Source organism: Carlito syrichta, unplaced genomic scaffold, assembly GCF_000164805.1.
Source record: "Carlito syrichta isolate Samal-C Ts95f unplaced genomic scaffold, Tarsius_syrichta-2.0.1 Scaffold305319, whole genome shotgun sequence".
Classification (NCBI taxonomy): Eukaryota; Metazoa; Chordata; class Mammalia; order Primates; family Tarsiidae; genus Carlito; species Carlito syrichta.
The window spans coordinates 898845-925144 of record NW_007249415.1 but is presented as its reverse complement, the minus strand read 5'-3'; the positions used below and the strand labels follow the sequence as shown (position 1 = coordinate 925144).

At 55.4% G+C, this 26300-nt stretch overlaps 1 protein-coding gene across 2 annotated transcripts in view; it reads right to left on the bottom strand.

Annotated features, from left to right (window-relative positions):
* Positions 1 to 26300, bottom strand: part of COL18A1 (collagen type XVIII alpha 1 chain) — a 52548-nt gene that overhangs the window by 4727 nt on the left and 21521 nt on the right. For both annotated transcript variants that reach the window (XM_008061574.1, XM_008061575.1), the window contains exons 6-37: positions 24500 to 24570; positions 24001 to 24243; positions 23637 to 23663; positions 22151 to 22213; positions 21963 to 22049; positions 21802 to 21855; positions 21479 to 21637; positions 20519 to 20581; positions 19430 to 19456; positions 16593 to 16724; positions 16023 to 16085; positions 15115 to 15141; positions 14128 to 14163; positions 13451 to 13522; positions 13140 to 13175; positions 12592 to 12681; positions 11608 to 11637; positions 11109 to 11135; positions 10676 to 10738; positions 10237 to 10311; positions 9387 to 9413; positions 9042 to 9095; positions 8560 to 8634; positions 6570 to 6638; positions 6105 to 6147; positions 5378 to 5440; positions 3170 to 3213; positions 2626 to 2757; positions 1902 to 2046; positions 1720 to 1793; positions 1139 to 1267; positions 24 to 56 (exon numbers count right to left, since the gene is read on the bottom strand). In XM_008061574.1, coding sequence (XP_008059765.1) covers positions 24 to 56; positions 1139 to 1267; positions 1720 to 1793; positions 1902 to 2046; positions 2626 to 2757; positions 3170 to 3213; positions 5378 to 5440; positions 6105 to 6147; positions 6570 to 6638; positions 8560 to 8634; positions 9042 to 9095; positions 9387 to 9413; positions 10237 to 10311; positions 10676 to 10738; positions 11109 to 11135; positions 11608 to 11637; positions 12592 to 12681; positions 13140 to 13175; positions 13451 to 13522; positions 14128 to 14163; positions 15115 to 15141; positions 16023 to 16085; positions 16593 to 16724; positions 19430 to 19456; positions 20519 to 20581; positions 21479 to 21637; positions 21802 to 21855; positions 21963 to 22049; positions 22151 to 22213; positions 23637 to 23663; positions 24001 to 24243; positions 24500 to 24570 — 2333 coding nt within the window. The remainder of the gene's footprint in view (positions 1 to 23; positions 57 to 1138; positions 1268 to 1719; positions 1794 to 1901; positions 2047 to 2625; positions 2758 to 3169; positions 3214 to 5377; positions 5441 to 6104; positions 6148 to 6569; positions 6639 to 8559; positions 8635 to 9041; positions 9096 to 9386; positions 9414 to 10236; positions 10312 to 10675; positions 10739 to 11108; positions 11136 to 11607; positions 11638 to 12591; positions 12682 to 13139; positions 13176 to 13450; positions 13523 to 14127; positions 14164 to 15114; positions 15142 to 16022; positions 16086 to 16592; positions 16725 to 19429; positions 19457 to 20518; positions 20582 to 21478; positions 21638 to 21801; positions 21856 to 21962; positions 22050 to 22150; positions 22214 to 23636; positions 23664 to 24000; positions 24244 to 24499; positions 24571 to 26300) is intronic.

The following is a 26300-nucleotide window of genomic DNA, read 5'->3' as shown; positions in this document are numbered from 1 at the left end:
AACGACAAAAATACACTCCTTACTGTCCCTCGTGGGAGTGGCGTCCGGGCCTCCAGCTGGAAGAGAACAGCAGGGTTACTCCAGCAACCCTGACCTCAGCCACCCACCCACTCCCATCCCCCGGCACCTGACCTTCCCACACATGTGTATCATGATGCTACCCTCCACCTCTTTCTACTGGAACAAAGCCCCTGCACAGTTGACACCAGCCAGTGTCTTCGGTTGAGACCCACAGCCCCAGCCAGATGGAGGGATGGAGCTGGACTCACTGTCCAAATGGTGTGGACTGGGCCAGGGCAAGGGCTGGTGACAGGAGGGGATTTCCCAGTAGTTTGGGGCTGCATTAACACACTGATCAACACAGACTCTCAGTGGAAGATGGTGGAGTTCCCTGGGCCCCAGTGGGCTGCTGTAGGGGCACAGTGCTGGCCTTCATGCATCCTCTTGTTTGCCATGCAAAGGACAGACCTCCCCCAGGCCCAGGGAGCCAGGCTATGCCTGCCTGGTCAGACAGGTCCGCTTGCTGCAGCCCAGGCTGGTTCTGGGACAGCAGGAAGGGGCTGGCCTTGTCCTCTCCAAAGGGCTGAGGCCAGCATGATGACCCCATGTGTTCGAGGATCCTGTGGCTAGGCCCTGAAGCCAAGCAGCTTCATGCATCCTGAAGCCCAGTCCCAAGGACGCTCGTCTCCTCTCAGCTGTGTTTCTGATGCAGTGGAGCAGCAGAACTCCCCCCTCCACTCCCACCAGCCATGCTGTGTAGCATCGTGCTCAAGGGACCAAGCAAACCCCTGGCACCTTGTCCTGTGCAACCCCTTTTCTCGCGAACATGAGAATGAGGCATGGTCATTGCTGCAAACGGTGACAACCACATGGACTGCCTGGGAATCGGGTGTTGTACACTGACCATGCAGCACATTCATTCACCCACCTAAGGAGTGTGTGGGTCACTTTCTTTAACCCTCAAGCTGCTCAACAAAGTGGTTTACTAATTTATAAAAGATAGTTTAAAAGTGCAAGGAGAGGCGCTGGCTGCCAGTCTCTACCTTCTGCACAGCCCACTGCATCCCCTGCGTCTCCCCCACAGGGCAGTGGGCAGGTAGCATGGGTCCTCAGTTCAGGAAAGGGCCGCAAGACTCACCTGGACTTTGCGGAAGCCGTTGCGCACTCGCACATAGAGCTCCTCCCGCTCAGCCACGAAGAGTAGCCATCCCTCAGGCACCTCGTGCACCGTGTCCAGCATGGCCTGACGTGTGGCCCAGATGCGTACCTGCTGAAACCCAGACCAAAGATGGTTCTGCTGGGGGTAGTGTCAGGGCCATGGCAGGGGTGGGGACGGAAGGGTGCTGCACCAACATCACTGTAGCAGTGGGGGTGCTGGGCGCAGAGGAGGCATGGGTGTGGCTGTGGACTCTGGTCAGTTGTAGACACAGGTGGCCACCCCCATGAGCACTATTGGGGGCATCCTCCCACTTCCCATCCCATTCCACTGCACACAGTGCTGGGAACCTCGCAACAGGCTGTCTTCCTCCTGGGCCCACCCAGCTTCCCAGCTGACTCCGGCCCCATGTCAACTCTGAAAACTCTATTTCAAGGTTTCCGATATGTCCTGTGGGGTCCACAGGAGGAGGCCTCCCATAGGAGGGGCTGGCAAGTGGGGTCTGATGGGTCAGGTCTGCAGAACTTCATGGGGCACAGGGAGGTGGCTGCCTGGATACTTACTCCTGCGGAGGCACCCATGGTTCCAGGGGGTCCGGGGGGGCCAGGTGGGCCTGGGGGCCCAGGAATGCTGATGGCTATGAGAGAGAAACCAAGGTAGAACCATGTCCATGTGAGGTGGCCATGCAGGGCAGCCAGGGGACAGTTGTAACAGACTCTGCCCAGGGCTCACTCCCCCGACTTACTCTGCCTGTGAGGGCCAGGGAATGAAGGGGGGCCAGGGGGGCCGGGGGGACCAGGAGGGCCCTGGCGTCCCTCATAGCCAATGCCGGGGGGTCCTTGAGGTCCAGGTGGGCCAGGTTGACCCCGGATGCTCTCTCCCTTGGTACCCTAGGGACAACAAGACATCATGGCTACCTGCAGGCCTGGGCTGGGACAGGTGAGCTGAGGGGCTGGGCTATATACCACCATGAGCCTGCTGGGGTGAGTGTGGTCCCTGTATCACTGGTCACCTCAATGCCCACACCCCAGCCTGGAAAGCCCAGACCTTTCCCACACCACCACCTTTTTGCTGGGTTGCGATCCGGAGACCAAAGTGGGCCCCAACAACAGGGGACCCTCTGGGCAGAAGCAGGGCTCAAGGCTCTCTGGAATCTTTCAGGACAGATGGGGCCCTAAACCCTGAGGGCGTGTGACCCAGTCCTACTCAGGGCTTGGCACAGAGGCGAAGGGACCAGTACTGCAGGAGCACAAACCAAGGAACATTGGTGGGGGTGTCCTGGGGGCATCCACTCCCACCAAGTCTGCCATGCCCCACCCCCCCCCAGGGGCAAGGATGCTTCAGGGGCCTGCTAGGGCAGCTGAACTCAGGCTGTAGTCTTGTCCTTAGCCCACATTGGTGTACCCACCCTTGGCCCCTGAGCCCAGAGCTAGGGACATGAGCTCTGTCTGTATAGGCCTGGGCCTTACCGGAATTCCAGGATAGCCTGGTGGTCCTGGAGGGCCAGGGGGACCGGGCACGCTGGAGCCGAAAAACCCACCAGCTCCGGGCTCACCCCTCTCGCCTTTCTGTCCTGCAGCCCCTCGGTCCCCCTTCTCTCCCTGTGGATGGAAACATTTGTCTGACACAGCCCAGCTCTCACTGCTGGGTTGGGAAGGGGAGGCAGGAGGCACCAACTCCCACATCCACAGGGGAGGCCTCCTTGTGTCCCTCCCATGTCAAGGCCAGGCAGCTGGAAGCTTCTGGAGCCCAAACCTTGTCTGGGGCCTGCCAGGCGCTGACCCCACAGCACAGGGCTCAGCTTCCAACTCCTGCTGCATCAGCCAAGTCCCCTCAAAAGGAGCCAGAGTGGGGAATGTCCTGAGGTGCACCCTGTGGGGCCCATGCTCCTCATGAGGGTGATCAGAGAGAAAGCTCTTGGCCCTAGGCAGCATGAGGATGAAGCCATCCACCTGACACAGCTGCGTGAAGGGATGTCCGGACATCCCCACCCCCACCAGGCTGGTCACCCACCTTCATTTCAGCCTCCAAGCGGAGGAGGTCGAACGGGAACTGCCCTAGAGTGGGAGAGAGAAGGGGAAGCCTCGCTGGGATGATGTCTCACAACACCCAATCCTCCACACGGCCTCTCCCATCTGTTTAAGCTGGCCTTCATTTCATCCAGACATTTTGGTCTTTCTCTTGTAGAGATTGTATGTATTTATTTCATCACATCTATTCCTAGTTAATTGATGTTATTAAATGTTTTTTGTTAACAGTGACTTTTCTTTTTTTTTTTTTTGAGTTGGAGTCTCACTCTGTCGCCTAGACTGGAGTGCAGTGGCCACTCCCGGCCACCGCAACCTCGACCTGCTGGGCTCCGGTGATCCTTCCGCCTCAGCCTTCCAAGTAGCCGGAATTACAGGCATGCGCTACCACACCCGGCTGATTTTGTGATTTTATTGTTGAGATGAGGTCTCACTGCCCAGGCGGGTCTCGAACCCGCAGGCTCAGGCAATCCACTCACCTCAGCCTCCCAAAGGCGTGGGATTACAGGCTGAGCCACCAAGCCCGGCTAACAGTGACTTTTCAATACCTTTTTTAAATCGTCTGAGACTAGCCTTTGAATGTTCTCAGTGGCCTATAAACCTGGTGACCTTGGTAAAGTTACTATTAATCCTGGTGGTTTCTCCGCCTTTTGGGTTGTTAATGTGGAAAACACGCAGTCTGTGAACAGGGTGATTTCTCCCTCCCCTGGTCCTGCCTCTCCTCTCCCTTGCCTCCTCCCTGCGTGGGTGGGGGGGTAGGAGGAACAGCTGTGTCTCGTTTTGCCTGGAGAGATGCCCCCCAGGCTCTCAGCCAGTCCATGCAGCAACCCCCTCCTGAAATCATTGTGATGGGGGCATGTGACTATTTCAGCCTGATTCTCAAAGAATTAACTTTTAACTTGTTTACTTTCCTGATCCTCCCTATTTACATATATAAAACATACTAGTTTTCTTCATTTCTGATCTTTATTTTATTCAATTATTTATTTGTTTTTGAGTCAGCTTCTCACTCTGTCACGTAGAGTGCAGTGGCATGATCACAACTCACCACAGCCTTGACCTCCTGGGCTGAGGCGATCCTCCTACCTCAGCCTCCCTCCTGAGTAGCTGGGACTACAGGCACATACCACATCTAGTTAATTTTTTTCTTTGATTTTTTTTTTTTATAGAGATGAGGTCTCGCTATGTTGTTCAGGTTGGTCTCAAATTCCAGGGCTCAAGCAATTCTCCCACCTTAGCCTCCCAAAGTGCTGGGATTGCAGGCGTGAGCCACCATGCCCGGCCATTTTTGATCTTTAATTTCTTTCCATCTATTTTTATCAGGTTAAACTTGCTGTTTTTCTGACTTCTTGAGTTGGATGCGTAGAAACACTATTTAAGGCTGTAATTTTGTGAGCAGAGGGAACAAAGCCCCTTCTCCAGTTCCAGGTGGGGAAGCAACCTTGGGCTAATCTCCTCCCATTATTGTTCCCCTGAAGCCAGACAGGGGTGAAAATGACTCCACCTGGGTGCCTGTGGGAACAGCTCTGGTCCCTGCCCCAAGGCCACTACCTGATTGCCATTCCCTGGCCTATTACCCAGCAGGTTCTGAACAGGTAGTCCCATGCCCCCAGGGACCACTCATCTCACAGGTGCAGTCACTGGGGCTGGAGGCAACAGCTGCTGTCAGGACCTGTGCCCCCTCCCAAGCTGGGCCCATCCCTGGGTGCTTCGGCAGAGTAAGGGACCAGTGGTTGGCCCTGTCGCCTGTGAGCCTGGGTCACACCCCAGCAAGGCCCTCCAGGCAAGGCCTCCTTCCCTGGACAGATGTCCTCCAGTGCTGATCCCTATCCCTGTGGGGGGAGGGGACATCTCAGTACCCCGCACCCTGAGGGTGCTATCTCTTTTGGGAGGTGCCCATTTGGGTCCAGTGAGGGCGTGGTTGCCTGTTCCTTAGGGGGTGGGTGATAGAGCATCCCGCTGGGCTGCCAGCCTATAGTGCCACCTACTTGGTCCCCTTGTCTCTGCAGCCCTCCCTGAGTGTAGGTCCCTGAGGGTGCCATGAGCACAGAAGGGACTTCTGTCCTCCAGGAGGGGAGGCAGTAACCACATGCAGGTGAGGATCCAGGACCTGCTCAGGGCTCTGGGCATCTCCTAGCACTGGGGCTGGATACACACCCCAGCCTCTCTGCTGGAGTCCCCAGAGAGTGCTCACCTGGTGGTCCGGGTGGGCCCACTTCTCCTTTCTCGCCCTTTGGTCCTGGAGGGCCCTGGTACCCTGGAGGAACAGAGACCCCAGTGCCCATCACTGAATGCACCAGCAAGGGCCTCTGGGACAGTGCCCCTCCTGGGGATGGACATGGGGACAGTCAGAACAGATGCTTATAAGAGCAGAGACATGTGCTAACTGCCAAAGGGTTGGGGCAGCTGAGGGTGAGGGAAGCTCAGTTGGGAACTGGTGCCTAGGAAGGGAGTCCTGTGTCCCGTGCAGCTGTCTCAGGCAGAAAGCGACTGAAACTCCCTGCTGACTGACATCACTGAGGCAATACCCTGGGCTCAAGAGACAGCAGCTACTGCAGGTTATGATACAGTGCTGAGCAGAAATCACGACTGACAGGTACATGCTGGACATGGGGTGCCCTTCGAGAAAACCACCCAGGCTTCTGGTCCAGATGGGCTTGGGTTGTGTGTGTGCATTTTTCTGCCTGCATATGGCAGGGAAGGGGAATCTCAGCTGAGGACAGTCGATGAGGGCCCAATTTCAGACCCATCTGTGGGGCTTTGAGGGCCTTGAGGGCCGGTGGAGGAGTAGTGAGACCATCAGGGCTGGGTGTGGGCTGAGCATGTGGCACCAGCCTCGGGGTACAGGGCGACTCCCACTGGTGCCGGATCAGGGAGGAGAGATATGTCTGGAGCATCCCTGCCGAGCCTGGAGCCCTCACCTGGCAATCCCGGAGGCCCAGGGTGGCTGGACTCGACAAATGCCTGCAAAGAACAGGACAGAGGTGGCCGCTGAGGGGGTGGTGTTCTGGAAACCAAGGCCCCATCTGCTCAGGGGCCCAAGCCCAGAAGCCCCAGCCTCTCTGTGAGGCTATGCTGCAGCCTCCCCCACACAGTTGTGAGGGACACGTGTGGAACCAGTAGCATCTCAAGGGGCACTGCCTCTGAGCCTGGTAAGGGGGTGCCTCTGGCCCAGGCCCTTAGCACTCTTCCAGTTGAAGCAGCTCCAGAGCCAGAGCTCCCCTGCCTGGGCCTTCCCCTCCCCCAGGGACTTGCCTTATAATCCACTGCCTTATAATCTAGTCTGCCAGACAGGCCCATCCCAGTAGGACCCCAGATATAGAGGTCAGTGGTGAGGGTAGAAGTCTGCAGGAACCATGGGCACCTGGAGTGCCCTGGGGACTTACATTGCTGTCGTAGACAGGAGTCCCTGGAGGGCCTGGGGGTCCTGGAGGCCCTGGGAGACCAGGCAGTCCCTGTGTGGGGACAGAAAACTCTGGTCAGTCAGGTTCCTGGCCAGTCATTCGACACTGACCAGGCAGTAGGCAAGGGTAGGAAAGTTTCTGAGAATCAGTAAAATCAGAAAGCCAGATGCATCTGCCAGTGTAAAACCAAGAGTGCCATGAGTTCACTCGGGCCATGGGCTCATGAGAACAGGCTGGCTGACCTCGTCTCCAGAGCAGAGCTGTGCTCAGACATGCCTCAGGGAGGAGTGAAGCGACTGCCAGGCAGCCATGGACATGCCCATGCCTGTGGTCGTTCATTTTCAGACTCGACACGCAGGTCAGCAAGTATCCCTGAGTTAAAATCCGGGAAGCAACTCTTAGAGGCTTTAACGTGTGTGTGGATTTCACTGAATTTGTGTTTATTTTCTAACTGGAGGGTCTGATTCAGGCAGCATCAGAAGGGCTCGTTCTGATAGCTGCACACCCACCCAGCAAAGGCCAGGGGCCTCTGAGGGGCCCTAGGAGAAAGGGTGGAGCAGGCATGAGGTTACGCTTCTCTCCCCTCCTTCAGTCAGTCCCCTTTTTGGGTCACTCGCCTGCCTGTCTGTCCCGTTGTCACATCCCTAGCTGCTGCCTGACAGTGTCCATGGGAGGAGGCAGGATCTCAGGCCAATAAGAGGGACATGTGGAATGACCAGCTCCAGAGGACCACCTGCCCCGGGCTCACAAGGGGCCATGAGAGGGATGCATGGAGTGACCAGCTCCATGGGACCACCAGCCCAGGACTCATGAACAGGAGTGAGTTTGCTGCCACCCAAGTAAAGATGCCCCTTGTGAGGCTAGCGGCCACTCAAGCAACTTTAGAGACAGACAGTGAGAACAAAATCCCAGAGCCCATCTTTTCCTTGTTGACAAACGTGACCCATCTTTGTGTCACTGTCAGTACTCTGTAGAATGCTGCAGTTTGTTCTTGATTTTTCACACAGTGACAGCCACATTTTAGACCACAAGACATTTGAATTGCCTGAAAGGCCATGTGTCTATGCCCATTAGGGAGACAGGGTAGGGGAGATAGGAATCACAGGGCAGGTACTCCGTTGAGTGAGGGAAGCTCAGTTGGGAACCGGTGCCTAGGAAGGGAGCCCTGTGTCCTGTGCAGCTGTCTCAGGCAGAAAGCGATTGGAATGCCCTGCTGACTGACATCACAGAGGCAATACCCTGGGCTTGAGAGACAGCAGCTATTGCAGGTTATGATACAGTGCTGAGCAGAGATCACGACTGGCAGGTACATGCTGGCCATGGGTGCCCTTCGAGAAAACCACCGAGGCTTCTGGTCCAGATGGGCTTGGGTTGTGTGTACATGTACACATGTGTTTATGTGCACATGTACGTGTATGTAAGTATGAGTATTTGTCTATGTATGAATGTGCCTGTGTACATGTGGATATGAGTATGACTGTGTACAGGTATGCATGCATATATGTGTACACATATATGCATGTATGGGTGTACACATCACATATATGTGAATATATGAATGCATGTGTGAATTATGAATGTTTACACATGTGCACATGTACACGTGTATGGCTGTATACATGTGTGATGTATACATGCATGGGTGCATATGTATATATGTGAATGTATGAGTATATGTATTTACATGCATGCACATGTATTAGTGTATGGGTGCACATATGTACATGTGCATATGTCTGTGTACACATGTGCACACAAGTGTAGATGTATGTATATGTATGCATGTATATGAATGCATGTGTGTGTGTACACAGGTATAAGTGTGCATGTGCGTGTCCCAGATCCAGTGTGGCATGGCCACACCACAGAGCTGCTCTTAGGCAGCCTCTGACAGATGAGCTTTGGGATCCTGGGTGCTGGCTAGGCCATTTGTGGCTCATGGTGTCCCAGCTGTCCCTCGCAGGACACTCACCCTCATGCCAATTCCAAGGTTGGCGTCTCCTGGCTCCCCTTTCTCTCCTTTCAGTCCATTCACCCCGGGACGACCCTGGGGAAGAGCACAAGGGGAAGAAATGATGTGTGTGGCCACCCTTGTATTGCCTGTGTCCTCCCAGTGTGGCTGCCACAGGCCCCATCCCCCTCAGTCCCCACCCAGGATCAACTCCTGAGCCAGCCTGCCATGGCCCTTCTCCCCTCCTTCCTGCTTGAGGACCCTTTGGGGAGGCGTGGCTGACTCTGGCATACCCAGGCCCACAGCCCATTCTCCCCAAACCCCCCAATGGGTCCAAGCTCTCTACAGCCATACTGGGAATGAGAGCTGTGCTCAGGCAGGTGCATTCTGGGGGAGAACAGTGGGAGGACAGCTGTCCACTCCTCTCTGCCTGCCGCCACTGAGCTTGGGACGCCCACATGTGCCAGGCCCCACCACCGCCTCCCAGTGACCCAGGTCCTTACCGGCCGTCCGGGAAAGCCAATCTCTCCCTTGTACCCAGGTCGTCCATAGGGGCCCTAGAGGGGAAGGGAGCTGGGCTGAAGCAGGCAGATGGTGTAGGTGGCTGGAGCCCAGCTAGAACCTTGTGCTGGGGCCTGGGCGAAGGAGGACCATGCAGGGCCGGCCCCTGGGATTGCCCACCTGCTCCGGCCGCCTGCCCAGCTTCCTGCCCCTCACCTGCCTGCACATTTTACAGCTGCAATTGGAGATGACCCTGGGCCACATGCTCAGCAGCCACAGGTGACACATGTCCTTCTAGTCCATGGCATACCCATGCTCACCACAAAGGGCACCAGGGGCCTACTCACCGGGGGTCCTCGGAAGCCTGGCTCTCCCTGAAGAGAAAATCAGAAAGTGTCTTCAGGTGGCAGCCTACCCCATCAGCACAGCCTCCCCAAGGACCCCTATGCCCATTGGACTCATTGGGGTGGTGCCCAGGGTCACAGGCAACAGGACATGCCAGCTGGAAGGAGGTTCTAGATCAGGTACTATGCCGGTGCAAGCACAGGCCCCTTAGGCCCAGACTCGGGGTGAGGTCTTGCTTGTGCAGAGCTCTGGCTGGGGTTTCCTCAGGCCCCATGTAGAGGTAAAGCTGGGCAGGACCTGTGAGGATCTCTCTGGGTCCTGGTATCCTGTGTCTGAGGCCCACCCCAAGTCCTGGAGGGCCATGTGCTCCTCCCCAGACCCTTTCCCTAGTGCCTGTCTGGTGGCTGCTGCTGGGGATGGGGCCCAGGACACAGGCCCCTCTAGGGATTGACCCCTGGCCCTGCCATGTTCCAGATCCTGCAGGTGCCTGAGACCATGGAGAGGAAGGAGGGCCAGGGACCCACTTCCCACAGCCTCAGTACCCCCAGGAAAAGTCTAGAAGGGAGAGAGCTGGGTGCAGCCTGGGTCCTTCATCTCCTGCAGGGTAGGCAGACCCCTCTTCTCTGCAAGGTAGGCTCCAGGGCAGGGGTCAACAAGAGGCTGGTGGGGCCTCCCAATGCAGTCATGTGAAGTAGACAGAAAGGGAAGGGCCACAAGGGCCCAGTTGTGAATGCTTCAGAACCTGCTGGAAGAGACTCAGAGCTGGCCCCCATCTCAGGAAGATAGCCCCTTCACACTGTCTCCACAGTCCTCAGAAGCCCAACTCTGCTGAAAGGAAATGATTGCCCTCACCTTGGCTCCTTTCTGGGCTGGGGCCAGGATGCTGCCATCGGGGCCAAAGATGCTGCTGGGCTCCCCCTTCTCACCCTGGAATGGCAGAAGGGGAAGCAGGCTGGGGGACCCCTAAGGCCTCACCCAGAACCCAAAGTGGCCCCTGGGATCAAGCGTCACAGCCTGGGGTCATCTCATGGGTCCCAGGGAAATGACCACAGGCACAGCTTAAGTTGGAATCTGTCACACCACTGGTCAAAATCCACTGGGGTGACATGGCTGGGTCAGCCTGGGGGGGGTCTCCAGGTGCCACCCCACAACCAGTCATCTGGGGACTGGGGCTGCCCCTTAGGTCACAAAGTGGGGCTGTCACCGAAAGGCACTCGGTATTGGCCAAGGCTTGGGCTGCTGAGGGGCCTCTTGGGCTCTGGCCCCAGGAGGACTGCGGTGAGCTCCTTACCTTGGGTCCTGGGGAGCCCCGCTCGCCTTTGGAGCCAGAGTCGCCCTTGGGGCCTGCGGGTCCCTAGAATGGAGACCACACAGGCATGAGGAGCTCAAGTCATCTAGCGCCTCTCCAACCCTAGACAGTCACTCACACTTTCCCCCACAGCTGCTCCTGGTCATGTGCCTGCCTTGTCCGGCCCTGCCAGTGACACCCCACCAAGACCCCCTTGCACCAAGTGGCCCCTGGGGATTCTGTTCAGGTACAAGAAGGTCCTTCAGCTTTGGGGGTCCCTTCCACCCCCCTTCTTGCTGAGGTTTTCACTGACTTCCACTAACATTGTCATTTCCCGAGGACCTTGACTATCCCACCCCTCTGGCTGCACAAGGCCTACCCAGCTCTACAAAGAGAAGACCCCTCCCTAGCTCAGCTCTGGAGTGAGGTTACTTACAGGAAAGCCTGCAAATCCTGGCCTGCCCTGGGGAAAAAGGAACCACATCAGCCTGGGGCCAGGTTGTATCCAGAAATGCCAGACATGCCATCCAGCTGCTGCCCCACCCAGTCCTGCATGTCCCAGACCCTCACCCAGACCCATGCACTTCATATCCTCACCCAGACCTGAGCACCCTAGACCCACACCTAGATTTGTACAACCTAGACCCTCATCCAGACCGTATACCCCAGACCTGCACTCAGACCTGTGCTTCCCGGATCCACACTCAGACCTGCATACCTTAGACCCTTACCCAGACCATGCACCCCAGACCGACACTCAGACCCATACTCTCTGGACCTGCACACCTCAGATCCTCACCCAGACACTCACCCAGAATGTACACCCCAGACTCACCCAGATCTATACCCAGATTCACACACCCTGAACTCACACCCAGACCCACACTCAAGTCCCCAGCAGGCGTGTTTGCTGAAGGTGAGGTGGGCACACGTACCTCGGGTCCTGGCACACTCAGGACAGTTCCCTGTCAGCAAGCCAGGAGAGAATTAACATTGAGGGGGGAAAAAAAGCTGCATTTATGATTAAACTCAGCTCCCATTATGTTACTACTGCAAGATCAACAAAACAATATCAAAAAAGGAAACGTGAAAGGAAAATTGTGCTTTCTACAGTCTGTCTGGTTTTTGCCTGAAGGGCCCTCAGGTAGACCCTGAAGCCACTTCCCGGGGGTCCCGCCTCCCCCAGCAGAGGCTACCCTCAGTTCAGAGCAGTCATTGACCCAGACTTCAGACTCCCTAAGGGCCATGATTTTAAGTCCATTCTGGTTTAAAATATGTCTCACAATCCACGAGATGCTTTCTTGTCCGCCATGTGGAGATGAGGGACAGTCCTACCTGCGTGGGGCATTTCTGACTGACCATCATGCTTAAGTCCACATGGCAGGGGCAGGCTGGCAGTGGCCCAGCCACGACCTTCTGGGCCTGCATGCCCTCACACCACTGGACTCGCCTGTTGTTTTTCTGCTGCTCTAGTCAGTCTGGGCAGGCCCTCCACTGACTGAGCAGGCCCTCCACTGACTGTCCTCCATGCCTCCCCATATCTTCAATGAGGAAATCAAGCACAGGTAGGCTAGGGAGCATGTGCCGGGTCACACAGCTGATGGTGTGGGAGCTGCGATCTGAGCCAGGCTGTCACACCCACACCTGCTCTCAACTCAGCCGCAGATGGCCCCTTCCACCAAGGGGAAGCTGGGATCTGAGTTGCCAACCACACACAGCCCCATACCCTGGGCCCTGTGTCTAGCAGATAGCTTAAGCTCCAGCTCCAGGGAGTACTGCTTGGACACTAAACTTGGGCTCTGACCAAGGGCTGACTCCTCTGTCCCTGTGGCGTGAGAGCATGGCCCGAGGCAGGGGATCCCCCTCCACTGGTGGGGGGGTCTAGGTAAATCAGGTGCCCACCCACGCAGGGTCCTTACGTCCTGCTCTGACACGTAAACCACAGGTCCTGGAGGTCCGGGGGGTCCAGGGAGGCCCGGTTGTCCCACTCCGTCCTTCCCTGCGTCGCCCTAGAAGAGAATACCACATGTCCAGTGCTTCATTGAGGCTGCTGTGGCCACACCTGGAGCCCACCATGCCTTATACGCTGTACTCCCCGCCAAGAGCTGACCCTGCTGCCTCCAGGGTCTCTACTCTGAATGTCTCAGGTCATGGGGTGAGGTAGGCAGTGGCCCAAGGGTAGCCCCAAGCTTTGCCATGCTGAGTGTGTCACCCCATGGGGGTGAAGTAGGCATGGGCTGGAGGACATCCCATCTCACAGGGTTGAGGCACCGGCCCAAGGGCAGGGTGAAGTAGCATGGGCCTGGGGACGGTCCTCCAGCCTTGCTGTGCTGGACGTTCCACCCCATGGGAGTGAGGTGAGCACGCCCCACCCCAGCCTTGTCATGCCAGAACGTTCCACCCCACATGCCCACCCACTGAGCACCCCCAGACCCTGAACTTGTACCCTGCCCCCGAGGACACTCACTTTTTCTCCCTGACTTCCTCTCTCTCCTTTTGGTCCCTGCAGAGATGGGAAGGAAATGGTTGGTCATAAACAGAAAAAGGAACCCCTTCCAAGGCCCCTCAACTGCCAGGGACTGACTTTTAATGAAGACATGGAGAATTTTCTATTCCCTAACCAATGGGGCCTGAGGAAAGAGGGGCAACCACTGAAAGCCCTGGGGTACAGAGGATAGGGTTGGAGTGGCCATGAACATGCCAGGTGTCAGCCCCCATCTCGGCCTGGTCTTTTAGGACTCTACCCTTCAGCACCCTGGACCCACCATGGCTGCTCACCTGGGGCCCAGAAGGGCCCTCTCTGCCAGGGATGCCGGGAAACCCGGGGGCGCCATCTGCTCCAACTTCTCCCTGAGAGGGACACACGGGGGCGCTGGGCATCAGTCACATGCCTGTGGCTGCAGGGACATCCCTTGAGGAATTCACAGCATCTGTGGATGCAATGACCACCCAAGCTTCTCTCGGTCAAGCCCTGAAGGGTGACTCACACTTATGGGCTTTCTGGGTAGGTAGGGAGGGCAGGTGGGGGAAGGGGGTATGGGGGACTGGTGGCAGGGGCCAAGGGGGGTCTATGTGATCAGACAGCTCTAGAGAGGCTCCTGTGGGAGAAGAGGAAGCCTATGTAATTTAGTAGAACCTGGGGGTGCCCAGGGATGTCCTGGAGGATGCCCTGGAGCTGGGTGGGTGCCCTGGGGGGGGTCTCTTTTGAAATAGGCATGCCTTAAATTATAAGGAGACAAGGCCAGCCATGAGGAAGAATGAGGGAGAACAGGAGTCTGACCCCCAGGCCAGCTCAGAGGCTGGAGCTGAGTTGGCCTCCACACCAAGGCCTGGCCAGTTCCTGGGGACAAGCTGTCATCCCTGGTTGCTGAGGCCCAGAGGGGGCAGGACTTCTGGCCTCGCCCTGGGCCTCCCTGCCCCCAGCTGGTCAATCTCTTGAACATGATCCGGCTTACCTTGGCCCCTGGAGGTCCATGAATCCCAGGATCCCCCTAGGTAGATGAAGGTGCTTGGTGAGTGTCCACCCAGGGTGGCCCACCATTCTCCATAGGAGGGAGGCTGACTACCTAGGATACATCTTACACCTTTCTCCCAACCCTGAGCATCCTGTGCAAAGACCCTGCAGTTTCACAAGCGGAAGGTCCTGGACTGTTCTGGAAGTTGGTGACATATGCCATCATTTTCATGGTTAAGAAGTAACTGCTGAGATGGCTTCACTTTTAACAATTTAAGAAAACTAGTAAATATGCCCTTCTGGAATTTTAGTCATTTGAAATATCCAATGTTTTGTAAACCAAAGCAAAACATTCTTAAAGGACCTGGTGCCCCAGCAGGAGGGTCCAATCCGAGGGGCAATCTTTTGTGCCCTTGGGTTTCCCAGAGCACTGAGGAGAGGACCCCAGCCCCAGATGAGGCCCCTAGGGGTGGGGGTGGGGGGAGGGGTTTCTCCAGCCTCTCAAGTATCTGCCCTGGAAGTTTCAGGGTCTGAGGGGATGGGGGCTGTGGTGTCAGGTGAGGGGCTGGTGTCACCCAGGGACTGGAGAAGCAGAGGACAAAGTTCCCAGGTCTTCCAGGGGTTCACCATCCTACTGTCCCTAAGCTTGGGAGCTTGTGGATTCCTGAGGTTGGGGGTGTGATACCCAGGCTCTTCCCAAGTCCACAAACACACTTTAGACATGTAAGCCAGGAATCGTGATTCCCAGGACTTTAGAAAGAAGCTGGGATGGCCCCACAACATTGGATGTCTGGGGAAAGGTTGTGTGTGGCTGTCTCCCCATCAGGCTACTTGCTATACTTGCTATATTTCCCATGATGAATTCCTACTACTCCTGTTATTAGAACCACATGTAAGACCTTGTCTCTTTCAACCCCAGAGTATGAGGCTGTGGCTGAGCCACTGAATGCCCAGAACCCTGGGGGTCCCAGGCTCTTCTCTCACTGACCTTGAGTCCTGGCAGGCCAGGTGGTCCCTGTTGGGCAGAGGAGACATGGCGTTAGTAGCATTTGTGTAGCACTGGGCCCTGCTGGAAGATGCTTTATCCACAAGAAAACAAACCCACTGGCAAAAACTCAGACTTAAAGAAATACAAGGAAGGGTACCAAGTTAAAATGGCAAAGCCACTCTATGAAAATGGTTTCTGCCCCATTAAAATTTCTCATTCATTATGTTCAGAATAAGACATGTGTCTCAACCACACATGCCCTTCATAGCCTAGGTCTCTGAGGTGAAGCTGAATGCTGTGGCTTCGGGTTACCCCACGTGTCCCCCCGGCAGGGATTATGGCAGGGGTTATGGTACCCACGGCACAGCCAGTATCACTGGTGGGGACTGTGTCACTGGAGGGGCAACAGCAGAGAGACGAAGGGGGAGTCATCCGAGCCCTGATTATTTTAGGACTTTGGTTACTCCTTGCTGACCTAATCCTGACCACTATACACAGTAACAGCAGGACAAGGTGGAGATTTCAGGGGAATGCTCAATTTTTATATAATTCTGATTCTACTCAGCCAAATATTGTTACTTCCCAAACTAAAGCCACAAAAAGAATTCGATGTTTCCCAGAAACACCTGTTCTCTGGGGCCCGTTTGCCCCCTGCTTATTCATCTTGACCACCCATGGGGCTTCCCTGCAGTGGAGGCCCAGTCCTTGTGCCATGACTCTTCAGCTCAGCAAGGGACTATTTCCAAAGAGGGGAGGTGGCCCAAGGCAGGCAGTGCCCAGGCCATGCGGGACTCACTGCTCTGCAGGGCTGCTCCTAGTCCCCGTGAGGCTGGTCCCAGGGATGCCCCCTGCTCCAGGCAGTGCCTCCCTCCCCCAAGAGATGGACAGACCCCGCTTGTGGGCAGTACCTGTGGCCCATCGGAGCCTCGGGCCGTCGACCAGAAGGGTCCCCCGGAGCCTTCCATGTCATCCTGGAGGAGACACACGAGGGACACTCAGGCCTGTGTCCCATCTTAGATGAGGGCTTTCCCTGAGGACAGGCAGTGCCTGAGAGGCAGAGACCAGCCTGGAGTGACCTGGGTAGACCCATCCTTGCCTGGGGAGCATCTGCCATATAACAGGGCTGTGGGTGTGGATGGCCCCATTCAGACTGTCTCAGGTTTGTGTATTCACTGCTAGTGTGAGTGCATGTGCCAGGGTGTAGCTGTACCATGTTCCTTGCGATTAGTCACTGGGACAGCAGGGTATCAATGCCCTTGTTTAGTGCCTTCTGGTGCCACACCAACCCCAGCCCACTGTTCTGCTGGGTCAGTGCAGCCACTCAGGGCTCAGGCATGGGTCCTGCAGGGACTTGGGATGTTCAGGCTGAGATGATGCTATGAGGCCATTACCCAGGAGGTACCCAGGGTGGGGAAGGGAGCAGGAAGCCACAGGCTGCAGACCAAGGCTTTTGGAGGCCAAGAGCAGATGGTACTCACAAATCCAGCAGCGAATCCTGGTCCTGGGGGCCCAGGGGGTCCAGGGGGGCCTGGTGGTCCAGTGGGTCCAGGAGCTCCTGCAAGGCCACTCTCCCCAGGAACACCAGCAAGGCCGGGGTCTCCCTTGCTTCCCTGCACAGGGTGAGGAGAGAGCATCAGGGTCCCAGCCTAGCCCCAGGTGACCACTGCACCCCAGTGAGCTTGATTTTCTTAGAACACTTTTATTTATTTATTTTTAATAGAGACAAAGTCTCAGTACGTTGCCCAGGCTGGTCTCAAACTCCTGGGCTCAAGCGATCCTCCCACCTTGGTCTCCCAGTGTTGGGATTCCAGGCATGAGCCACCATGCCCAGCCTAGGATGCTTCTTAAAAACCTAAAAGTCCAAAGAGATAAATAACATTCTACGAAGCCACGCACACCCAACAGCATCTCTCTCTTCTAACTTTATAAGCCCATTTCATCCACTTAAAGACAAGACAACAGAGGAGAACACAGCGCGCGTGACACTGGGTATCAGTCTACATTGGGCCTTGGTCTACACCGTGCATCACACAGCATGCTGCACATGCGCCTGTTACCTCCAGCCTTGGCCCGGCAGGTGGGGGCAGGGACAGCGAGGAGCTGTAGCAGGTGAGGAGGGGCAGGCCGCTGGAGGGAGCAGGAGGAGAGAGCAGAGGGGCTCAGGGTGCAGCCATGGGATGAAAACCCTGGTAACACCACGGCAGTTGGGATTATGGTGGCACAGGTGTTGCTGTGACTTGGTTAGTCTGAAGGGCCATGGGGAGCAAGAGAGCCAGGAGGCACATATCAGAGTCTGTCAGGGTCCCACAGCCCCAGCCATCTGGTGTGCAAGGGATGCAAGGACCTGGCCAGGGCCCAGTGCAAGGAAGCGCGCTGGGACACAGGGATGGGTGATAGAGAGGCCCTGGTGTCAAGGGTATGGCCAGGAGCAGGGGTCTGGGTTTGGGTGCCGGCTTGACCCAGATGTACTCCCCTGCCCTCCCATCACAGGCACTAAATCTCCCTGAGCCTCAGTTTCCTTATCTGTAAACTCAGAGGACCATAGTTCTCTCCCGGACTCGGGACAAAGCTGAATGAGATAGTGTGAGCCCAACGCTGGCCCAAAACAAGGGCAGGAATGTGACCTGCTGACCTGACAGGGTCAAGGACCCAGTCTGACAGCAGGGGCCCCCGCTGGCCTGCCAACAAGGAAGGGTCCTCCACATGTCCCACATTTCCAGCAGGTTCCTAGCTTTAGCCCACCCTCCATCCCCTCCCCCACTGCTGACACAACACAACCCCCGCCCGCTTCCTATTTTCAAACTCCAAGGGACCAGTTTCTATGCACTTTAACTCCATTTACTATTTCATTTTGTTTTAACAAGTAACATTTTTAAACATTTTGCCACCCACTTTACCTGAGGGTTAATTTTATTGAAATTTTGAACTTCACTTTCTTGGTTTTAATCTATCTAGTGACTTGCCTCCTTTTATCATACTTAAAAATCTTACCTAATTTTTAATCTTTTAAAAAAAGTTTCTGTAAAAATTTGTTTAAGACCTCTTTCTAATCTCATCCTTTTCGATTTATAATTGGGTGTAGGGATCTAGAATTCTCATTCACCTTGAGGTTTTCATTTTTTAAAGTTTGCATTATCTTCATATGATAGTATCTAATTTTGGTGTTAGGGATATCCGGTTATAAATGCATTCATTCATTTGCACATGTTATAATCTTGTCTTATCTTTCATTACTTTTTTTTATTACTGTTTTAGCCTTTTCTCTCATTTTAAATTTCATCAAAAGACTTCCCTTATTTAACTTGAAGCCCATGTGTATACATGCATGTAGCACCTACACTAGAGATACGTTTGTGTGGACATTTACTAGAAATATATGTGCATATATGCTAGATACACGTGTGCATATACGCTAGAGAGATGTGTGTGTGCGCATACATCTGTGTACATGTGTGTTCACTTGGAGCCTATGGTACTCTCAGCTCCTGAGGCTTTCCTACCTTCTAATTCCCAGGAGTTCTTTCCCTTGCTCCTCCTCCACTGGCTCTTCCTAGTCTCCCCAGCCTGGGCTTTGGTCCCTCTCAGGTAGCTTCCCCAGGCAGATAGCCCCTCTGATTTGCCAGGAAGTTTCTAGTCAGCACCCACCCCATTCTAGTGGCGCTGGGACCTCCTGGGGTTGTCTGAGGTGGTGGGGTTGACCCAGACATGGAAATAAGGTCCTGCACAGTCTCCAGGGGCCTCTTTCTCTGCAGGGCCCTGGCCCCTTCTCAAGTTCCTCCCACTGAATAGACCTAGAAGGAGTTAGGGTTGGTGAGGGGTTATGGGGGTGGCCAGATGAGTGTGTGGTCGAGCAGGCTGTGGCTCAGACCTCAGGTTGCCCAAGCGAAGGCCAGGTCGACTGGAAATCAGGAACTATGATGCCAGAGGCTCTAAGAGGCCTCAGGGTGGGACCAGGCCCCCAGGAAGCCCTGGACTCCCCCAGCATTCCCTCCAAGGCACTCATCAGCACTGTAGGATGGACAGCCCCCACAGAAGGCATGGGGAGCCTGACTCAGGGACCCCTTTATCTTGAAAGCTTCACGGGGAGCTTCTGGCAGCTTCCAGAACACCTCTGGTCACATTTCACCAGCAGACCAGAGCTCAGAGTGTCAGCCACCTCACAGGAATAAGTCTTGCCAGGAGACTCTGGCAGAACAGACACACGAGCTGCAGTCACGTCAGCCCCAGGAAGGCTCACTGGACACAGGTCCCAACCTCCTTGGGGCAAGCAGCTCCAAGGATGGGAGGATGGCATGCCAGGGTGTATCATTTGTACCTTGGGTCCGGGGGCACCTGCTTCACCCTGTGGGGGAAAGAGTAGGATTACAACAATGATACCCATGACTTGGTGGAGAGGGAGGGGCGCACCAGGTGAGAGGGGTACAGTGGCGGGGGGAGGAGGGAGGGAGCACACAGCAGGAGAGGGGAGGGGTACACAGCCATCTCTGGCCTCATCCCTACCCCAGCTTGAATTCTGTCATCAGTGCTGACTGAATAGTTTCTGGGCTTGTTCCTGCCATCACCTCCTTGCTAGTGGGGTAGACACTGGCCAGAAGGGGAGCCAAGACCTGTCCTGAGGCCACACGGGGCCTGTGGCCTCGACCCAGTGAGCATGAAGGCCTCCTGCCTGGTGCAAGGGCCCTTAGCTCAACTGTCAAACGAAACAACAGGCTCTGAGCACGGAGCTTCATTTAAAACAAGTGTCCTTGCCCAACCCAAAACAAGACAGCCCCATTCATGGCTCACTGACACCTCTTGTGGAAGTGTGTATTCCAGATGTTCGGACTTGGTGCCTCCCACTGGGTCATCACAGAAGCACCTGGGAACCTGGGACACTTGTATCAGTCAGAGGTTTGGGCAGTCTCTTTTTTTTAATTTTAAATTTTTACTTTTTGTAGAGATGGGGTCCCACAATGTTGACTATGTTGTCCAGTCTGGTCTTGAACTCCTGGCCTCAAGCAATCCTTCAGCTTTGGCCTCCCAAAGTGCTGGGATTACAGTTGTAAGCCACCTCATCCAGCTCATTATGCAGCCTCATGAAAGTTTTCCCACTACTGAGGTTACCAAAACTGAAGCTTGAAATATGACTCTCAGTTCAAAACGAGTGTGTCAATATTCCTAAAAACCATTAGTTCAATTGCCTGCACAGAGCCCTGAATTTCTACCCAAGCCAAGCCCTGCAAGCGCAGGTCTAAGTGGCCACCAGAGCCCAAAACCCGGGCTGTGGGGTGTGATGAGGGGTCACTCCTGGCCTTTCCCCTCCATGGAGATCACCAGGCGGCCCCCAGATGCCCAGGCCTCATCCACACTGGCCACATGGCATGGCGCTGGGCCCGTCACACTGGACCTGTAGGAAGACACTTACGAGGCTGCCTTTCTGCCCAGTCCTTCCGGGGGGCCCCTCTCTTCCTGGAGGACCAGGGGGTCCCTGGGAGAGAGAAACAGAGCAAGTCTGGATGGAATCTCATCATTAAAAAGGTTTCTGGGTTGGCAGGTGGTCACTGGGGCTCCCACTGAGTTTCAAGGCAGGTGGTCTATCCTGTGACTCTGGACACCACAGGGCTATAGCCACACTGGGAGGATGAGAAGGGCAGGGCTGGCCACCACCATGCTGCCCTAGGGAGAGCCACTAACCCTCTGACAGACTGTCTGGCAGCATAGGTAAATGTGAATGAGTCATGTGCTTTAACCTGAGACTGTCCCTTGGAATGGGTCCTGGGGAGTGCTCACCATGGGCACCAGGTGGTTGTGGGTGGGTGTGGAAGCCGTCAGTGTGGGGCTGACAGCGGGGCTGGTTGGCTAAGCTATGGGTAGTCACCCACACAGGGAGCTGTGCCTGAATCACAGGGCCATGGTATAACCTAGTGAAAACACAGGCCACAGAAAGCTGGTATCGTGGGACTTCGTCACACCAGCAGCAGCCCCAGCACCTACTGGAATGTGTCTGCCCAGAGCTGGCAAAAATCGGCCCACAGGACCCTAGGACTCCATGAGCAGAGTCAGCAGGGTGTGAGATCCTCCAGCCAGTTACCCAGTAGCGGACCTGGGACAGGACCTTGGCCCTCCCACGGGAGTCACCATGGAGACGTCCTCTGTGCAGTCAGCAGACCCATGAAGCCAGAGCAGCAGCAGCCTTGCTGTGGTCACATTGGCACCCTCGCCCATGGGGTGCACCAGGAGACAGACGCTGTCTGCTGCCCCTTGGGGATTTGGGTGAGCTGTGAATGACTAAGAAGTCCAGGGCAGGAGGGAAGACCCCATGCCTGGCGTTCCCCCCACTCCCAGTAGACAGGGCCCCAGCTTGATGGTAGGAAGCAAGACTCACCGGGGGGCCAGGAAACCCAGGGGCTCCATCCCGCCCGGGCACACCAGGAAGCCCTGCGGGTCCTGGGATGTCAGAGCTGTTCACCCCGAAGCGGCCAGGCTCGCCCGGCAGACCTGGGACACCAGGGGGTCCGGGGGGGCCGGGGAAGCCTCGAGGGCCCTGGATGGGGGCAAACAGACAGTGTGGTTCACACAGCACTGTGGGTGAGGACCCCACCACTGACAGGCCTGCTCTCACCCACATGGCACCCCCTGAATCTCACAGGGGCCACGACCCATCTCTCAGAGACTTTGGGCAGCAGCCACTGACCGAGGGCCACTCACCCGCAGTGTCTCCAGGTCACCACCAAAGCCAGAGCCCTCCATGTCAATGAAGGTCTACGGGAGAGACACAGAGGGACCGATTACCTGGCACCATCAGGAGGTGGGTCCCAGGCTGGAGGAAGGTGGGTCCCAGGGTGAGGAAGGCCACAGGCCGGACTCACCAGCTTGTCATGTCTGAAGGAGGGTCCTGGGGGCCCTGGAGGCCCTTGAGGTCCTGGGGGTCCTCTTGCCCCGACCCCAGGATCTCCCTGGGGACACAAGATCATCCTGTCATACTCGGGCACAGAGCCCCCACCTTGGGTCAGGGCCCAAGACAGGAAGGGTACTGCCTCTGCCAGCGAAGACTCACCTTCTCACCCTTGGGGCCAATGTCTCCCGGGGTCCCCGGGAAGCCCTGTGGCCCAGTGTCACCCTGGAAGACAACAACAGGAACTTGGTCAGAGAGGAGCAGGCCTGCCTGTCACCCTCTCAACTGCCAACAACCCTTGGTTCTGCACCCTTCAAGAGAGTCCACAGAAGCACTAGGCCCCAAAGCTGACACCACCACTGCAGAGGCCCCATGGCTCTTATGGTAACACCTCTCATGCAGTAACGGAGTGGATGGGGTTTCCTCACTGACGTCCTCAACAAACAATGGGTGTTGGGGCTGTTACATATATGTATGTGTGTGCCTGTATTATAAGAATGGGCATATGTGTCAAGTGTTTTTGTTTTGCTGTGTGTGCATGCATGTGGTGGGTGCATGTTAGGTGTATATGTACTTGTATGTTGTGCATTGTCTGTGTGGTGTGTATGATATATGTTGAATGTGTGTTGTGGTATGTGTGAGGTGAGGTGTGTGTATGTATGTGTGCATGTAGTATATGCACACATGTTTTTGCATGGTGTGTGTATGATATGTTTTGAAGGTGTGTGGTATATGGCATGTATGTGCATGGTGTAGAGTGCATGTGTGCATGGTGTGTATGGTGTGTCTGTAGGAATGTGCATGTTGACTGTGTCCGTGTGTAGTATGTGATGTGTGCATATGTGTGTGTGTGATATGTGGTGGGCACTGTAGACAGAGTGCCTATATGTTTACTCCTTGGGTAAGTGGGTGAGGGACACCCCTGATGGTCAGTGTTTTTGAATGTCCACGTGAGCTTGACAAAGTCAGGCAGGGTTTAACAGCTGGGAAAATCTAACATGGCCTGTTAGAGCAAGTCTGTTGCCTGAGACATACATACATGCACACATACATGCACATGCACATGTGTGCTCTACCCATGCAGGCGAACCTGTGCAGGCTCCCAAATGCCTGGTTAATGTGTCATGGCCCTCAACATGCAGTTCTGTTGTCAGGTGCAGGATGTCATGAGTGTTGGTTGTGGTCAGCATGAAACACCCTTTCCAACTGTTTCTAACACAACTCCACTGCATCTAAGGATAGTGACGTGACCCCTACTTTCTGTATCCATCATGTAAAAGCTGCCTCCCAAATCTTTATTTGCAATTTTCTTGTGTTATTTTATTGTGTTTCTTGGAAATCATGTTGATTTAAAAAATCTGAATGTTGGGCATTTCCTGTAGCTGGGGACAGCCGCTGCCTTCTCCCCTGCAAGCAATTTCTCTGGGTTACTGCTGTCAGCCCCAGCATCTCCATGCAAACGCATCACTGTTCACTTTCCTACCAGCAGTTAAACTTATCTGTTCTTAACAAAAGTTAAGTTGCATTTCCAAGTGGTTTCCTTGTGAAATTCCTCTCCATGTCAAGTTTATGTGTCACGGGGGGAAAGCCCGAGGGTCTCATGCAAGCACCACAGACAACATCAGCTCAGAGAGAAAGGCATACTTACGGGTTTTCCATCCTCGCCAGCGTCCCCCTGGAAAGTACAAGGGAGGCTGTGAGTGCTGGGCAGTCACTCCTGTCCCCGAGAATCTACTTGAGGATAAGCACCCTCCACTTAGAGCCCCACTAGGGGGCGCACACGCCTCTCCAGACATGAAGTCGGAGTCTCCATCAAATCTGCAGGGCTGCATCTGAGCCTCCATCTCCTCCTGGCACCAATCCAAAGTATTGGCTGGTCCTGGAGTTTCCAGGGTCCCAAGGACATCGCTGCCCTGCTGATCCTGGCCTCTTGCACATCACCACACCCTCTCCCTTTCACCAGAGCCCCCTACCTCCAGCCAGGACCAGACAGACAGGCAACTGGGACTCACCGGCTTGCCGTCTCTTCCTGGGGCACCGTCCTTCCCTGGCAATCCCGGGGGTCCCTGTGGCCCAGGGACAGGTTGTGCATTTGGACCTGAGGGGCCCTGGGGACTGATGGGGCCTTCTGGACCCCAGGGACTGAATGGGCACGGGAGTCCTGGGGGACCAATGGAGCATGGAGGGCCCGGGGGACCAGTGCGGCCAGGCAAGCCCGGAATACCCGGCTCTCCCTTCTGCCCCTTCAGGCCTCCCTAGGAACAAAGAAAACACAGGTCACAGGCTGAAGCAGAGCCATACACACTGTCCGTGTGCCCCAGCTGCACACTCCCAAGCCCCCAGCTGATCTCTGCATCCCACAGTAGACAGGCAGGGTGGACGTGCAGGGTGGGTGGATGCACAGTGGTGGGGATGAGGGCACAAAGGAAGGAGGCATGGCTGGGCAGGCTTCCTGAGGTCACTATTGCTCTAGGGTCTCTGTGGCCCAGGGTCATGGAGGGGTGGCCTCACCTCTTTCAGGCTGTTCCCAGGGCTCCGGACACTCCCATCCCTCATGGAATCAGAGCCAGGAAGGGTTTGAGCTGGGAAGGGGCAGAAGGCCTCTGTTAGTCCCTGGCAGTGGTCCAGGCTCTGCCCCAGTGGCCCCCAGTGTGCACAGACCCAGAGCCTGCTGGACTGGGGAGAGTCCAGACCTCAGGCCGCTCCTAGGCATACACTTCTGCTGGCACCCTGAGAGCTGGTGGGAGGGACTCCGAAGCCAGTGCATGTGAGATGGGAGAGAATTTAAAACCAACAGTGAAACCAGTGGCTGTTCCAAGCCGACGATGGCTGAAGCCTCCTGGAAGATGCTTCCTGGATTCGGATTCATTACGGAAGGAGACTCTGCCCACCAAAAATGCCTTCTTATCACGCATCTTTCTTCCTGTTCCTTTCCCCCCTATCGATTTTTAATTTAAAGAAATTAAGAACCAACAGAAATCCTTCAAGGGAAGCACAGTGAACACCCAGAGCCAGCACTCAGATCCGCCATCTGCCTCAGCACAATTTACTCCCTTCTCCCTCTCCTTTCTCTCCTACCATTCTCTCTCTCCCTATCCCCGCTCCCTCTCTTCCTCTCCCTTTCTCCCTCTTTCTCTCTCCCCCTTTTCTTGTTCTCCCTCCCTCTCTCAAGCCTTCCTCTCCTGAAGCCTGAGGCATCCCCTAAGAAAATATCCCCTTACAAACCAAAGGTCACATTCAGGAAAATCAACATTTCTACACAAATGATCTAACACACAGCCTAAGAACACTGGTGGCGGGCAGCCACCTTCGACCCCAGCCCCTGCGCCTGGGCGCACTTAGCCCAGTGGGTGAGCTGGGTTGGACTAGTCCTCTTCACCCAGGCTGGGTGGGCCCAGAACTGGGCAGCACATGGCACCAGACCCCATGCACCTGTGGGTCCCACTGAGTACCACGGCACAGCCACCAGGGGGCAGCCCAGTCACGTGCCCAGGGATGCCTGGGGTAGAGCTCTGAGTCCCCACGTAAGTAAGTGTTAGCTAGAACAAATCCCAAATCCCTGCCTCAGGGAGCATTTAAAATAGCAAAAACACTGTTCAAAGAAATCAAAGAAGACCTCACTAAGGAGAGATACAGCGTGAGCCTGGGTCTGAAGACAATATTATTAAGATATCAGTGCCCGAGAAACTGATTTACAGATTGAACAACACTCCAATCAAACTCCAGCAAGCATCTTTTCCTTTTTTGTTGTAGAAGTTGAAAACCTGATTCCAACATTTACATGAAAATGCAAAGATCCTACAATTCTAAAGCAATGATAGAACAAAGTCAGATAACTAACACTGCCTGATTTCAGACTCATAAAGCCACAGTATTTAAGATGGATAGACATGGCTGTCAGGACAGAAAATTTTAGATTCACGGAACAGAATGGAGTCCAGAAGTAGGCTCATCTAGGTATGGACAACCGAACTTTGACCAGAGCATCCCATGAGGGGCTGTCCTGGTGCCCCACACCAAAGCCCATGGCCTACCCAGGGAGCCCCAGGCAAAGGCCGGCTTTGCTTCAACTCTACCTCCTCCAAATCCTGAGCGGTCTGCAGTCCTACATCGGGGAGTAAGTAGCCTCTCACTGTCACTGATCTGGGAGGTACCCACAGATTCCTGCCATAAGCAACAGGGAGCCTAGGGTGCTGCCTGGGAGGAGAAGGAGCCATCAGGCAGAGGCCGCTGTACCCCACTTCCCTTGGGGCTCAACTAGAGATGGTTATGTGGAGGACCTCACCTGCAAACAGCGAGGGGAGGTAGGTGC